Source organism: Ascaphus truei, chromosome 2 (assembly GCF_040206685.1).
Source record: "Ascaphus truei isolate aAscTru1 chromosome 2, aAscTru1.hap1, whole genome shotgun sequence".
Taxonomy (NCBI): domain Eukaryota; kingdom Metazoa; phylum Chordata; class Amphibia; order Anura; family Ascaphidae; genus Ascaphus; species Ascaphus truei.
In genome coordinates, this window is record NC_134484.1 from 474,927,840 (window position 1) to 474,945,266 (window position 17,427).

General features: G+C 45.9%; 1 protein-coding gene across 5 annotated transcripts in view; it reads left to right on the forward strand.

Moving 5' to 3' along the window:
* LOC142487989 (uncharacterized) overlaps positions 1–5,297 on the forward strand; it is a 70,052-nt gene extending 64,755 nt beyond the window's left edge. For 2 of the 5 annotated variants that reach the window (XM_075588248.1, XM_075588249.1), the window contains exon 3: positions 1,402–5,297. In XM_075588248.1, the coding sequence (XP_075444363.1) occupies positions 1,402–5,018 (3,617 nt within the window). In that variant the 3' untranslated portion in view covers positions 5,019–5,297. The remainder of the gene's footprint in view (positions 1–1,401) is intronic. The other 3 variants (XM_075588250.1, XM_075588251.1, XM_075588252.1) reach the window with 3 other exon arrangements.
* Positions 5,298–17,427: the final 12,130 nt, after the last annotated feature.

The following is a 17,427-nucleotide window of genomic DNA, read 5'->3' on the forward strand; positions in this document are numbered from 1 at the left end:
GTGGCTTCTCCACACGTTTTTTCCGAGCAGGTTTAGGGTCAGAGCTTGGCTGGTGCTGACTGGACTCTCCTTCTTCCAATGGAAGAGCCTCCAAAAGCTGGCCACCAGCAAGCACGCCACCACCAGACACCCCATCAGCAACTGCGCCACCAGCAGCACTCCCAGCACCAGCACTCCCACTCCTAGCACCAGCACTCACACTCCTAGCACCAGCACTCACACTCCTAGCACCAGCACTCACACTCCTAGCACCAGCACTCCCAGCACCAGCACTCCCACTCACAGCAACAGCACTCCCACTCCCAACAACAGCACTCCCACTCCCAGCAACACCACTCGCAGCACCAGCACTCCCACTCCCAACAACAGCACTCCCACTCCCAGCAACACCACTCGGTGCACCAGCAACATCACTCCCCTGAACAGAACGTTCACTCCGACGCGTACTCGCACGAGTAGCACTCCCACTCCCACCAGCATCACTCTTCCCACGCTTTGCGGGCATACTTCCAGCACTCACAAAAAACAGACAAGAAATGTACAGGCAATCACACGACCCACTTCCACATATAAAACAAGACAAAGATGTAAACAAAACAACAAAGGACAAAGCTCACCCAATACACAACAAGTCTCTCAGTCAATATGCAAATGTTCAATCGTCCAGCTCTGTGCGTCTCTCTCTCTCTCTCACTCCCAACAACACAGAGAATGATTAGCAGTACACGTTGCCTTTAAATATGGCGCGCAATCAAAAACATGCTTGTTTCGCCTGATTCAGCAAGATTTGTGATTGTGCAACCTAACAGCACCCCGCCACGCACGCCGATACACCTGTGTGTGATCGGCTCATCATCGTGAGAGTGGGCGGATTTGTTTTCGGGTTGATTTTGAATGTATTCGGCACTTACTGCATACGGAGAGGGAAAAACGCCAATAACATGACTAATCGATAAGCTTGCCGATTTCACATAATCGTCGCTTACTGCATGAGGCCCTATGTATCCTGTCACATTGGATGCAGCATTGGGCATCTTTGTCTTTTGTTCTTTACATCATGTTTTTAATACATTTGATACTTTTACATGTTAAGTTTGATGATTGCAGCATGGAGCCTCCAATCTATTGCATGAGATCTCAGTAACATTTACCCGTCTCTGCCGTTCCTCCGCTGGGTGGATTTTAAAGTATTACATTTGTCTATTTTGACTTTCTTTTTTCCCACTTTCATTTTTTTTTTTTTTAGAAAAGAAATCTATCAAATGAATTGATCACACATGAATAAGGAAGGAATATGTTGCATTTATTACCCTGTGCAGTAAATAGTGCTATTTTAGATCTATAAAATCATACAGCAAAGTTCACAGCATAGATGATTATTTACGTATTTTTATTATTCAGGCATCACCTTATGGGATCGCGAGGCATTGGGACGGAATGTGACATCAACACCTCAAGAGAAAACATCTTTTAAACTGATAGCATCAGATACTCTTTCAGATAAATCCTCTGCTCTGAACATCACAGCATCTGTAAAAGCCAGTTTCCTCAGTGGCCTGATACAGGTGGGTGGATCTGCTACTTACATGAATGATACCAAGACATCTAAAAACCAAGCAAGAGTCTCACTACATTACTCCAGGACCACAAAGTTTGAACAGCTGAGTATGAACCATTTAGGTATCCAGAATGTGACTTATCATGATGTGTTTGACAAAGGGACAGCCACTCACGTGGTCACAGGGATTTCATACGGTGCACATGCTTTCTTTATATTTGATCGTTATGTGTCCACATCAGAAAACACTCAGGATATACAAGGAAATCTCAAGGTCATGATTACAAAAATACCCCTAGTTCCAATTGAAGGAGAGGGAGCTCTGAAAATGAATGATAAAGAAAAGAAAGATGTTAGCAAATTTAGCTGTACGTTTCATGGGGACTTTGCTCTGGAAAGAAACCCGGTCACTTACGAAGATGCCATTAAAATCTACGCCAATCTTCCCAAACTTATAGGAGAGAATGGGGAAAAGGCTGTGCCTGTGAAAGTCTGGCTGTATCCTCTGAATAACCTGGACAGTAAAGCTGCTCAGATGGTTAGAGAGATTAGTGGGCATCTTGTTTTAGGGGCTGAGAAGGTGATACAGGAAATGACAGATATAAACATGCAGTGTAATGATATGATGAAGCATCCTGCTGCATTGAAATTTCCTGACATCATGAGTAAAGTTATTCAGTTTAGAGAACAGTGTGAGCAATTTAAACTCACATTTCAGAAGCAGCTTGCACGAACCTTGCCCTCTGTACGGGGCGGGGGGTTAGAGGAAGCTGCACTTGCCGACATTTTAATTAGAAGAGAACAATCCCCATTTGGGATGCGCCACATGAAAGAGTTTTTGAGCAGAACACAGGGGGAGATGGACTTTGTGAGTAACCATCTGAAAGTACTACCAAGCATTACAGTTTTACCATCTGAGAGTGAAATAAATCAAGTAGTACTTGATCCGATGATTGAATGTGTAGTGTGTTATAATTTCACTTCGTTACAGGAAGAGGAGCCATATCTTTCAGAAATCAGTCACTGGCTCCAAACTCAAAAACAAAAAGCAGCAGCAGGTGATGCCTACGAGAATAAGAAAATCACACCATGGTTCAAGGACAAAGATGTCTCTCAAAAGGCAAGGAAATATGTTAAAGCGTTTCAACAATTTGCTCAGGCCAATGAATCCAATAAAGAGACTCAATTCATTATCTCATCTGCCCCCGACCAAAGCAATCCTGGAGTTTCCTTTTATCTGTATGCAGAGGGAGATTTGGTGTCTACGAAGTTTGAGCCTCCAGCTAAACCTAATCTCCCAGTTATCTGCAGTAAGACCCACAACAGTATGGAGCTCATCCTCAGACCTGCAGATTGTGGCAAGGAGTTTATAGACAGATACAGCATAGAGTATAGATATGCTGACGTGGAGAACTGGACCACTTTCACATCACAGGATAATGATCAGAAGATCACAATTACACAACTAACACCTAACTCCGAGTACCAGTTCAGATACTCAGCAGTGTGTAAGCCAGGGGTCGGTGTGGCCAGTGATGTAACAAATGCAGAGAGAACCCTTCCCACCAGCCCACCTACAGCACCGCAAATCACTGCTGAACCATTCGCCCTAATTTTACATTGGAAGAAGCCCTCTGTAATTGGTGATGGAGTCACAATAACAGAGTATAAAGTTGAATATAAGGAGATTGGGTGTGAAACGCAGGTCTGGATTGAACAAAGAACAGGAGATAAATTAGAGCATTGTATTATTGAGGCACAGAGGCCATTAACAAGATACATAATCCGTGTGTCAGCCGTTTGTGGAGATGCGGGGATCAGTGCTCCAAGTGAGGAGGCTCTGGTTTCAACACCAACAAAAGAAGCCTATGATTTTAAATATTGGCTCCTCAAGGAAAGTAGTTTGCTTACAGAAGGAACACCTTCCGTATATCAGCTAAAAACTGGTGTTTGCGAGTCTGGATATCGTAAGTACAACTTAGGAAAAGAAAACCTTCAGAAAATGAATAAAGTAATTCTATTAATAGGAGCCACAGGCGCAGGCAAAACAACACTGATCAATGGAATGGCCAACTACATCTTGGGTGTGGAAAGGAAAGACGACTTTCGGTTCAAACTTGTACACGAGGTTACAAATCAGTCTGAAGCTCACAGCCAAACTTCTGTAGTTACAGCCTACAAGATGAATCATGACAGTGGGTACCAAATTCCCTATTCCCTCACCTTGATAGACACACCAGGATTTGGAGACACCCGTGGGATAGCACAGGACAAAAAGGTCACTGAGGCCATCCATACATTTTTTACAAGTGACCGTGGCATTGATCAGATCGATGCCGTGTGCTTTGTAGTTCAGGCTTCTTTAGCTCGGTTGACATACACCCAGAAATATATTTTTCATTCAGTTGTTTCTATTTTTGGAAACGATATCAAAGACAACATACTGTTTCTTATCAACTTCTGTGATGAGGAGAGACCTCCAATACTAGAGGCTATAAAAACTGCCGATATTCCCTGCCCTCTGGACAGTAACGGTGACCCCATTCACTTCAAGTTCAATAACTCTGCTCTTTTTGCCAACAATCAGGAAATTAATATGAGTTTTAATGAAATGTTCTGGGACATGGGATCAAACAGCATGAAAACGTTTTTCAGATCACTGAGCACAATAGAAACCAAAAGTCTGAGACTGAGCAAGGAAGTCCTCAAGGAACGAAAACGGCTTGAGATTACTCTGCAGGCTTTACAGCCCCAGATCCAGGCTGAGATCCTGAAATTAGTGGAAATAAGGAAAACACAGAGCGCTCTGCAGCAGCACAATAATCATATGGCAGCCAATAAAGACTTTGAGTATGAGACAGAGGTAATTGTTCCAGTAATGAAAAAGGTCAGAGACCATTTCGTAATGAACTGCCAGCAATGTCACTTTACATGTCACAATCCCTGTATGTATCCTAATGACAATGATACAAGTGAGTGTGATGCTATGCCTTATAGAATCTGTACAGCTTGTCCAGGTAAATGTATCTGGAGTGTTCATTGCATTGAAAAGTACAGATGGGAGTATGTGCAGAAAAAAGAGAAAAAAACCTATGAAAATCTAAAACTCAATTATGAAAAAGCTTCTGGAAAGGCCATGACAGGAGAAAAGATTTCCCAGGAACTTGAGAAAGATTATGATACTGTGATAGACAAAGTGCTTAAACTTATCAATGATTCCTTTCAGAGTTTGAAGCGTCTCCATGAAATCGCTCTGAGGTCCAACCCACTGTCAGCCACAGAATACATGGACCTGATGATACAGGCTGAGGAACAGGAAGCCAAACCGGGATATCAGGAGAGGATCAAGTTTCTGAGGGATGTGAGAGAGCAGGCGGAATTAATAGAGAAAATTGAGAAGAAAGAAATGTTGCTACCCGAACAGGAAAACCTCCAAATAAAATCCTGTCTAGTGATTTAAACACATACCGTGCTGTCCTTCAGCAAGAAGTAAAAGAAAAACTATTGTACATTGATTTAATTGTGGAGCCAGCAACAAGATAACAATTACATTAGGTTATGATGCCTTTAAGCTTTGGTGAAAGTGTGATAGTACCGGCTGTACGGTATAACTCTGATTTCTACTTTACATGCAAAATGCATTTTATTTTTATTTCCAAACCTACAATTAAATGTATGATCTGAAGAAAATTGAATTTGTTAAAGCTTATCTCCCTATATCGACAGAATAAATATTGTACTGGGACCGGTTAGCGCGATAAAATCTGCACTATACAGTATACATATGTAGCCAGGTCCCCAAAGAGTCCTCCCGATGGTGTCAGAGGCACGGCGCCGCCATCTTTGCTATGTCCGCACGGGCGCGGAGGCTCGCGCATGCGGAGACACGACGGACAGTATAGTGAGCGCGAAGGGGCAGAGATGGCGCTCCGTAGTGCAGGGGACTCCCCAAGGTCACGCAGGAGCAGTTAAGCATAGCGGCGGCCATTACAGCTTCGCACAGGCGCAGTAAAGATAGCGCACACGGTCCCAATGATAAAGAGGTCCTGAGTGGACTATAATTCCCAGCAGCCTCTGGGGACTGCCCTTTCACCCACATCACGTGCAGCCAGCCAGCAAATAGGTTTTGCAGCTTCTCCTGTTGGAGAAGAATACAATGTTGCCGAAACCACGCTAGTCAGTTGGAGCTGGGAGAAGGAAGGGGGAGGAAGTGTGTAAGGAGCAAGAGGCTTCTTACACTAGGCCAGGTTACCCCCAGGTCCCAGGTAGGCCCCACTCCCCACTAGGTTAGTGGGTAAGTTCATGGCTGTGTCAGGGAAAGGCCCCTCATAGGAAGAAGGGGGGGGGGGTTGCTTTCTAAATTATACAGTGTGTGTAATATCACCTGTGCCAGTGGCATGTGGTGAGCTGCCAGAGTCTGGGATCAGACAGAATCTACAGCAAGAGATCTTCTGCATGCAGGGGCTAGGGTAGAGGTATACCCCAGGGCCCAGTTAGTCCCCTGAGACACTAGAGGATACTGTATGGTATAGGGTCTGCCTTAGGACAGGGACTCCTTCACCATACTCAGAGAGAAAGAGGAATGCTGCATGACAGTGCCTGACTGTCAGTACAGCGTGTAGCAGAGACTGTGATAAAGGATCATTTCGGCTGGAGATCCCTCCCCTGTGGAGTCAGCGTGTGCATCCATTCCTGCAGAGAGCAGCACAGTGCGGCGTGGGATCACTGTGCGGTGCAGGTGAGTTCCAAGGATTTTCCTGATCAGGGAGGTAGTATATATTAAGTGCACCACGGGCCCCAACACAGGGAAGCGCTATCCCTCACACTCACACTGTTCTTTATTGTTGTGGACACTCAAGGGATTTTGTGTCCAAACACACTATTATCAAAGGGACTGAGGGTGGTGTGATGATGGACATGTGGGTGAGGGGATGGTATGCATTCAGAGTGATGCAATGTTATTCCTATGATGTATTGATGTTATGTAAAGAGAGTTTCATTGAAGTTATCGTTCATGCTCAGTAAATACTGTTTATTCACATTGTTTTTATTTACTGTATGGCAGTGACAGACACACACAGTGACAGACACACTGATACACACACAGTGACAGACACACTGATACACAGTGACAGACACACACAGTGAGACACACACAGTGACAGATACACAGGGACAGTCACACTGATACACAAAGTGACAGACACACACAGTGACAGACACACTGATACACAAAGTGACAGACACACACAGTGACAAACACACTAATACACACAGTGACAGACACACTGACACACACAGTGACACACACTGACACACACAGTGACAGACACACATGGTGACAGACGCACTGATACACACAGTGACTGACACACTGATACACAGTGACAGACACACTGATACACAGTGACAGACACACTGATACACAGTGACAGACACCCTGATACACACAGTGACAGACACACTGATACAAACAGTGACAGACATACAGTGACAGACACACTGATACACACAGTGACAGACACACTGATACACAAAGTGACAGACCCACACAGTGACAGACACACTGATATACAGTGACAGACACACACAGTGTCAGACATACTGAAACACACATTGACAGACATACACAGTGACAGACACACAGTGACAGATACACACAGTGACAGACACACTGATACACAAAGTGACAGACACACACAGTGACAGAGACACTGATACACAAAGTGACAGACACACAGTGACAGACACACACAGTGACAGACACACTGATACACACAGTGACATACACACTGACACACACAGTGACACACACTGACAGATGCACTGATACACTCAGTGACTGACACACTGATACACAGTGACAGACACACTGATACACAGTGACAGACACCCTGATACACACAGTGACAGACACACCGTGACAGACACACAGTGACAGAAACACTGATACACACAGTGACAGACACACTTATACACACAGTGACAGACACACTTATACACACAGTGACAGACACACAGATACACACAGTGACAGACAACAGTTGCAGACACACACAGTGACAGACCACTGATACAGTGAAAGACACACAGTGAGTGACACTCACACTGATACACACAGTGACAGACACACTGATACACACAGTGACAGACACACTGACAGACACACACACTGATACACACAGTGACAGACACACTGATACAAACAGTGACAGACACATACAGTGACAGACACACTGATACACAGTGACAGACACACACAGTGACAGACACACTGATACACACAGTGACAGACACACTGATACACAGTGACAGACACACACAGTGAGACACACACAGTGACAGATACACAGGGACAGTCACACTGATACACAAAGTGACAGACACACACAGTGACAGACACACTGATACACAAAGTGACAGACACACACAGTGACAAACACACTAATACACACAGTGACAGACACACTGACACACACAGTGACACACACTGACACACACAGTGACAGACACACATGGTGACAGACGCACTGATACACACAGTGACTGACACACTGATACACAGTGACAGACACACTGATACACAGTGACAGACACACTGATACACAGTGACAGACACCCTGATACACACAGTGACAGACACACTGATACAAACAGTGACAGACATACAGTGACAGACACACTGATACACACAGTGACAGACACACTGATACACAAAGTGACAGACCCACACAGTGACAGACACACTGATATACAGTGACAGACACACACAGTGTCAGACATACTGAAACACACATTGACAGACATACACAGTGACAGACACACAGTGACAGATACACACAGTGACAGACACACTGATACACAAAGTGACAGACACACACAGTGACAGAGACACTGATACACAAAGTGACAGACACACAGTGACAGAGACACTGATACACAGTGACAGACACACTGATACACACCTTGACAGATACACACAATTACCGACACACTGATACCCACACAGTGACAGACACACACAGTGACAGACAGACACACTGATACAGTAAAAAAAGAATGCTAGATGGCGCTCTACTACACCCAAAAAGCAATGACGTGAAAAATATATATCAATAAAGAATTAATAAACAATATGTTTAAACAACAGTGAAGAGTGAATAAAAAAATATAAAATAAATAAACAAATAGGCAAAAACGACTTATCACTCGACCCTGTGGAGAGACTGTTTCAAAAGTCTGGGAGATGCACTGTTGATGGAATTCCAGGGGAGCGTCACCGAGTGCCCAAAAAAGAAGAAAAGTGGATAGTGTAATACTGTAGACAACGTGATATTAATTAAATGAAGAGGTAGGAATTTGGTAGCTCTTCATTTAATTAATATCACGTTGTCTACAGTATTACACTATCCACCTTTCTTCATTTTTGGGCACTCGGCGACGCTCCCCTGGAATTCCATCAACAGACACACTGATACACACAGTGACAGACACACTGATACACACAGTGAGACACACAGTGACAGTCACACTGATACACACAGTGACAGACACACTGATACACACAGTGACAGACACACAACGTGACAGACACTGATACATAAAGTGACAGGCACACCCAGTGACAGACACAATGATACACAGTGACAAACACACACAGTGACAGACACACAGTGACAGACACACACAATGACAGACACACTGATACACAAAGTGACAGATACACTGATACACAGTGACAGACACACACAGTGACAGACACACTGAAACAAACATTGACAGACATACACAATGACAGGCACACTGATACACAAAGTGACAGACACACACAGTGACAGACACACCGATACACAGTGACAGACACACACAGTGACAGACACACTGATACACACATTGACAGACATACATAGTGACAGACACACACAGTGACAGACACACAGTGACAGACACACTGATACACACAGTGACAGACGCACACAGTTACAGACACACTGATACACACACAGTGACAGACAGACACACTGATAAACACAGTGAGAGACACAGTGAGAGACACACTGATACACACAGTGACAGACACACACAGTGACAGACACACTGACACACACAGTGATAGACACAGTGACAGACAGACACAGTGACAGACACACTGATACACACAGTGACAGACACACTGATACACAGAGTGATGTGACATGCAGGGGGAGAGTAATGTGACATGCAGAGGGGAGAGTAATGTGACATTCATGGGGGAGAGTAATGTGACATGCAGGGGGGAGAGTAATGTGACATTCATGGGGGAGAGTAATGTGACATGCATGGGGAAAGTAATGTGACATGCAGGGTTGGAGAGTAATGTGACATGCAGGGGGGAAAGTGATGTGACATGCAGGAAGAAGAGTGATGTGACATGCAGAGGTGAAGAGTAATGTGACATGCAGGGGGGAGAGTAATGTGACATGCAGGGGGATTGATGTGACATGCAGGGGGGTGGGTATATGAGGAGGATGATGATGAGGGATGCTGGGGGAGATATAATGATGAGTTTACTTATACGGCCCAATTTTTTTAATATGTATTGGGGGGTGGGGGGCTTTTAAAATGTATTGGGGCAGCGGAGGCATTTTATTATGTATTGGTGTGGGCATTTTTAATGTGTCTCAGAATAAGCAGATAAATGTGTTAGATAGTCCCAATACAGCTACAGGCGCTCATACAAGCAAATATAAATGTACTAGCTGATATACCCGGCGTTGCCCGTGATGTAATGTTCTGGCTCCCCCATCCTCCCTCTCAACTCCCTTCCCCCCCTCTTCACAGCTGTTCAGAGCTGCGCCCCCCTACCCCCACTGTTCACAGCTCCGATTCCCCCTCCATTTAATGCTTTGTTTCCCCCCCCCCGTTCACAGCTCCATCTCCCCCCCTGTTCACAGCTCTGTGCCCCCCATGTGTTTGGCAGCTGAGCTGACTGAGGGGGGAAGTGTGTGTGTCAGTCAGTGAGTGTGTGTGTCAGTCTTCCTCTCCCCCCTCTCTTCTGACTACCTCTCCCCCCTCTCTCCTGACTCCCTCTCCCCCCTCTCTCCTGACTCCCTCTCCCCCCCCTCTCCTGACTCCCTCTCTCCCCCCTCTCTCCTGACTCCCTCTCTCCCCCTCACCCCCTCTCTCCTGACTCCCTCTCTCTCGACTCCCTCTCCCCCCCCTCTCCTGAATCCCTCTCTCCTCCCCTCTCTCCTGACTCCCTCTCTCACCGCCCTCTCCTGACTCCCTCTCTCCCTCCCGCCCTCTCTCCTGACTCCCTCCCCCCCTGCGCCAGCGCCTGTCCGCTGGGCACCGCCATCTTATCGGGGGCAGCTGCAGGAGGAAGGGGGTCCTTCCGGAGGCTGCCCTCCCACTGCCTGTCCACTCGGCGCCGCCATCTTACCGGAGGCAGCTGCAGGAGGATGGGGGTCCTTCCAGAGGCTGCCTGCCCCCCCCCCATGCGGAGCTGTGTCGGCGGTGACACTACCCGCATGCTGCTGCTGGCCGGTGCACGGGTGAGCCTGGGGGGGGAGGTGAGCTGGAGGGGTTATGTGGGGGGAGCCGGCGGGGAGGTGAGCTGGGTGAAGAGGGGTGTGTGTGTCAGTTAGGTGAGGCCAAGGGGGAAGGTGAGCTGCGGGTGAGGAGAAGAAGAGAGTGGCAGTTGGGTGACGTCATAGAGCCACCAATCTGATTGGCCAGAGGCTGAGGACCAATCAGATTCACCACATCTACCAACAACCAGACAAATTTCAAATTTATATATTAAGTTATATGTCCCTGAGTTAGCTCCAAAGAAGTTTAAATACAACCTTAGAATCCAAACGTGAACAATTGCTGTCCAGAAACAGTCCAAAAGAAAGAGTTCCAGGAAGGTGCTGCTTTCTCCGTAGGAAGTGCTAACCCAGCACTTCAGTGGAAAGTAGATAGGATGAGAAGAAAAGAAAGCTCACACTTCCTGGTGCAATAACGTTTTTTACTTGATAAATGAGACAAACAGATAGTGATAATACACTCACAAACATCCAGTAAAATAAGCAGTAAGTAGTAGTCCACAGATCCGTGATGGAGATGTGCAGAGCTGTCCTCACGTGGGGATACTACGCCTATTGTTACAGCGCATCCGCTGCTTGCTTACACCTTTCAGGTATCGGGAGTCTCCTTCAGCCCCTCGTGACGCCTCCCTAGTGCGTCACCACATGACCTCCTCCTCCGTAACGCGTCGCAACAACTCAGCGATTTCAGGGATGATCTCACCACAGACCGGACCAACCAAGTCAGCCCGCTCACTGTCTTTTCCCTCACAGCGTTCAGTTCTGCAGTACTCTACAGCCACGACCTACCTTTCACCATGCAAATCACCCTACGCGTTTTGAGGAGTGGCCTCTTCATCAGGGGTGTGGCTTGCTATGGTGACGTGCTTCCTTATACAGGCAGTCCTCGGTTATCCGACACAATGCGTTACTCAAAATGGCGTTGGATAGCGAAACGTCTTAAAGCGAAACACGTTTTCCCATAGGAACACTGTTTAAATGAAAGGTTCTGTTCCTGAAGGCATTTTTAACACTAAAATACACCAAATATTTTATGCAGGCAATAAGATACGCAGCACACACATAAATTATATAGTGTGTATATACTGTATTATATATATAATATAACATAAAATATAATAATATAATATATTATATAGTATAATATAATATTATATAATATATATATTATATACACATAAACAAGTTTGCAAAGCGTTGTAAGAGCGTTGGATAAGCCGTTTTGGCGTTGTAAAGATGAACATAGGTATGCATTGCATAGCGTTGGATAAGCCATTCGTTGTAAAGCGAAGCGTTGTAAAACGAGGACTGCCTGTATACCCAATATGTTACAGGATCATCCTACGGCTTGCTGCCTCCTACTGGTTACTATTCCAAAACGCTGCTACATGTCTAAAATACCTCCAAACAACATTTACATAACATTGGAATAGGAGCATTATTAATACCCTATAAATAAAAACACTATACATATTAAAAAAGCCCTAGCAATAGCTATAAACCTTTATAGTTAAAAATTATTCATTACTAAATATATTTAATTACTAAAAGTATTCAAATTAAGAAATACCTGAGTGTACTGTATCCTCTGTTCTAATATACAAAACATTATTCACATTAGTCACAACAAAATAAAATAATAAGAACACAGCTTAAATACCAATTACAATTAGAGAAACATTATAAAACCACCAGAACACACTGCGTTATGTGTGAATGCTCACAACTTACTTAAAGGTTTGAATGAGGAGGTTGACCTAGTCTCATTTTTATGTTAAGGGATTGTAGTATTTAATCTTTAAGTAAGTTGTTAGCATTCACACACAACGCAGTGTGTTCTGGTGGTTTTAAAATGTTTCTGTGATTGTAATTGGTATTTAAGCTGTGTTCTTTTTATTTTATTTTGTTGTGACTAATGTGAATAATGTGAATAATGTTTTGTATATTAGATTAGAGGATACCGTACACTCAGGTATTTCTTAATTTGAATACTTTTAGTAATTAAATATTTTTAGTAATTAAAAATTAATAATTTTTAACTATAAAGGTTTATTGCTAGGGATTTTTAATATGTATAGTGTTTTTATTTATAGGGTATTAATAATGCTCCTATAATAATGTTATGTAAATGTTGTTTGGAGGTATTTTAGACATCTAGCAGCGTTTTGGAATAGTAATCAATAGGAGGCAGCAAGCCTTAGGATGAGCCTGTAACATATTGGGTTTATAAGGAATCACGTCACCATAGCAAGTCACACCCCTGATGAAGAGGCCACGCATCAAAATGCGTAGGGTGATTTGCATGGTGAAAGGAAGATCGTGGCTGTAGAGCAGGGGTGAGCAAACTTTTTATGCCGAGCCCCCCTTTTCATCCATGAAATTTCTCGGGGCCCCCCTGCTTGATGTAATCAAAATCACATGACGTCAGCGCACGTGAGCAGGTTCAGCCAATGAGGGCAAACCAGCTTTGTAACGCCCCGGCCACGCGTCTACAAAAAAAGTGTTTATAACACAAATTACATCACTTAAAAATAAATATTATGATATTTGTCTAATAGCGTCCCCATTTCTGTTGTATTAGTAATCTCTCTCTTCCCGCCACATTAGGACCTCTCTCCCTTCTTCCACAGTATCACACTCCTCTCCCAGTCTCTCCCTCTGAAGTAAAAAATGAGTGTGCGCGGTCCCAAAAATTCTTGTGTGCCCCAAACATTGTGATTTAAAGTCTCTCTGCAGCTCCTCACTCTCCCGTGATCAGCGGGGCAAACAACCGAATATATGCATACATATAGCAGGGCGCAAAAGAGAAAACACACTATTCGTATAAATTTTAAAACAATTAATATTTATAATATGCATGAAATAACCCTTACGTAAAAATGGATCACAATGAATCCAAACTTCGCTGGGGGAGCTTGAAAGCGGGGTAGATGAGAGCACTGTGCTACCACTCGAGTTAGGATACAACTGTGGTACATTATTATTATTATTATTCAATGGTTTAGTCACATTATTGTAGGTTTACTATTAAGATGAGTGGTTAGATAGAATGTAATTGTGTGTAGTAAATGATTTGTTTATACTGTAGTATAGATTATGCTTTAGTAATGGTGTATTTCTAGGTATATATATTGTATTAGTATGTTATATTGTCGTTTTAACACTGATTGAATAGGTATGGTAGCCTATAATGTTATAATGCTATTAGGAGAATGAATCCGATTGGTGGGCTTTGTTCAGAATTCTTGTATTTTAACTGGACGTATATGCTGTCAATCATACCTCCTGACGAAGCCTCATATGACGCGAAACGCGTAGAGGTGACGTCACACGCAGCAGAGAGGCAGCGTCATCACGTTCCTCCAGACAGCTGTGTTTGTAGCACGAGGTGCAGGGGTGGATTTTTGTTATTGGAGCATAACGAACTTTGCAACTGGAACATCAAAGCCTTTTTGGGATCTGGCATAAGTGGTAGCACACGCTCTCAGCTACCCCTCTTTCAGTCTCACCCTCTCCCTGTATTTCTCACTCCCCCTCCAGTCTCTCTCTATCCCTCCTCTCAGTGTCTCACCCCACTCTCTATCCCTCCCCCTGTGTATGTCTCTCTCTTTCTCCCTACCCCTAGTGTCTCTCTCCCTCCCCCCAGTGTCTCTCACTCTCCTTCCAGCCATTGTCTCTCCCTCCAGCCATTGCCTCTCCCTCCCCCCAGTGTCTCTCTTGCACTCTCCCTCCAGCCATTGTCTCTCCCTCCCCCCGGTGTCTCTCTCACACTCTCCCTCCAGCCATTGTGTGTCTCCCTCCCGCCAGTGTCTCACTCCCTCCCGCCAGTGTTTCTCTCCTTCCCTCCAGTGTCTCCCTCATCCCCATGTCTCTCTTTCACCCCCTCTCCCCATGTCTCTCTCAACCCCTCCCAATGTCTCCTTCAACCCCCCTCCCCATGTAGCTCTTTCACCCCTCTCCTCATGTAGCTCTTTCACCCCCTCCTCGTGTAGCTCTTTCACCCCCTCCTCGTGTAGCTCTTTAACCCCCCTCCTCATGTAGCTCTTTCACCCCCCTCCCCATCTCACCCCCCTCATGTCCCAGTTTCACACTCCCTCCCCATGTCCCAGTCTCACACTCACCCACCCATGTCCCAGTCTAACACTCACACCCCCATGTCCCAGTCTCACCCCCCTATGTCCCAGTCTCACACTCCTACTCATGTCCCAGTCTCACACTCACCCCCCATGTCCCAGTCTCACACTCACCCCCCATGTCCCAGTCTCACACTCAACCCCCCATGTCCCAGTCTCACGCTCACTCCCCCATGTCCCAGTCTCACCCCCCCATGTCCCAGTCTCACACTCCTACCCATGTCCCAGTCTAACACTCAAACCCCCATGTCCCAGTCTCACACTCAACCCCCCATGTCCCAGTCTCACGCTCACTCCCCCATGTCCCAGTCTCACCCCCCCATGTCCCAGTCTCACACTCCTACCCATGTCCCAGTCTAACACTCAAACCCCCATGTCCCAGTCTAACACTCAAACCCCCATGTCCCAGTCTCACCCCCCCATGTCCCAGTCTCACACACCTACCCATGTCCCAGTCTCACCCCCCCATGTCCCAGTCTCACACACCTACCCATGTCCCAGTCTCACACTCACCCCCCCATGTCCCAGTCTCACACTCACCCCCCATGTCCCAGTCTCACACTCACCCCCCATGTCCCAGTCTCACACTCAACCCCCCATGTCCAAGTCTCACTCAACCCCCATGTCCCAGGCTAACACTCACCCTCCCATGTCCCAGTCTCACCCCCCCCATGTCCCAGTCTCACCCCCCATGTCCCAATCTCACACTCACCCCCCATGTCACACACGCTGATGCAAGAAGGAGATGCTGCTGTGTAGCACAGCACCACCTAATGGCCAAAAGAAAAATTGCAGCTACAGACGGGTTTTTTTCTCTGCTCCTGGCAAAATCGCCGCCGCTTTCTTCGCCCCCCCTAAACAATCTTGCACCCCCCAGTTTGTGCACCGCTGCTGTAGAGTGCTGAAGAACTTAACGCTGTGAGGGAAAAGACAGGGAGCGGGCTGACTTGGTTGATCCGGGCTGTGGTGAGATCATCCCTGAAATTGCCGAGTTGTTGCGATGCCTTACGGAGGAGGAGATCACGTAGTGATGCACTAGGGAGGCGTCACGAGGGGCCGAAGGAGACTCCTGTTATCGGAAGGGCGTAAGCAAGCAGTGGATGCACTGTAACAACAGCACAGAGTATCCCCACGTGAGGACAGCTCTACACATCTCCAGCACGGATCTGTGGGCTACTACTTACTGCTTATTTTACTGGATGTTTGTGAGTGTATTATCACTATCTGTTTGTCTCATTTATCAAGTAAAAAACGTTATTGCATCAGGAAGTGTGAGCTTTCTTTTCTTATCCTCCTGTAAGTCATGCAGGTACTGCAGCACAGGTAGTTTCCCTTATACACGGGGAAAGAGGGCTATATTTGGAGCCTGGGGTGATCAATCTAAATTAAAGACAGTCAGATCCAGAAGGGAACATGTCCCTACCGTCCTGCTAGAGCGTCCACCAGTGGGCGCTATGACGCAATGCATCTCCCAGTCACGTGGTCGCCATTATACAGGTTCCAGTATGCCTGCCCTTGCCTGATCTGCGCGACACACTGAGGCAGATGCCAGGGTTTACAAAATTCCATATTGTAGCTGTAAAATGGAATTCAGACCTCCAGTGCAGTACGCTAATGCGATTGCCGTTGTGATATACCACAGGACAATGCCCCACAGTTTCTACAGCTCCCCGATGCTCCACCTCATATATCCCAAACTAGCCCACCGGACAGAGACCCCTAGTGTCATCCCTAGAGTGGAAGAATGTCAGGTACTCACATCTCTCCCTCCCCCAGGGAGCCCTAGCCGCAGCCAAGCCAGCAGCCGACAAAAGAAGAAAGAAACACAGCGCACAACGCTCATAGTGCATTAAAAATTATATTATAACAATAAATCAATAGGGTAAGTATTGTGCGTACATCAATGTAATATTAAATAAGCATGTTTGTTTAATTAGTGCGCACTTCCCTTTCACTTTGTCACATACCAGCAGCCGACAGTCTGGCCGGAGCCACCGCTGTTCTCACAGTTCAGAGGGAGCCCAGCAACTCACGGGAGTACTACAGCAGTTGACTGAGAAGACAAGTCTGCTGTCCCTGGTGCAACCCTACCGCAAACTCAAAACCTTCTCCGGGACATCACCCATTCCCGTAGGAGAAGAAGGGATTGCTGCCTGGAAGGAACATG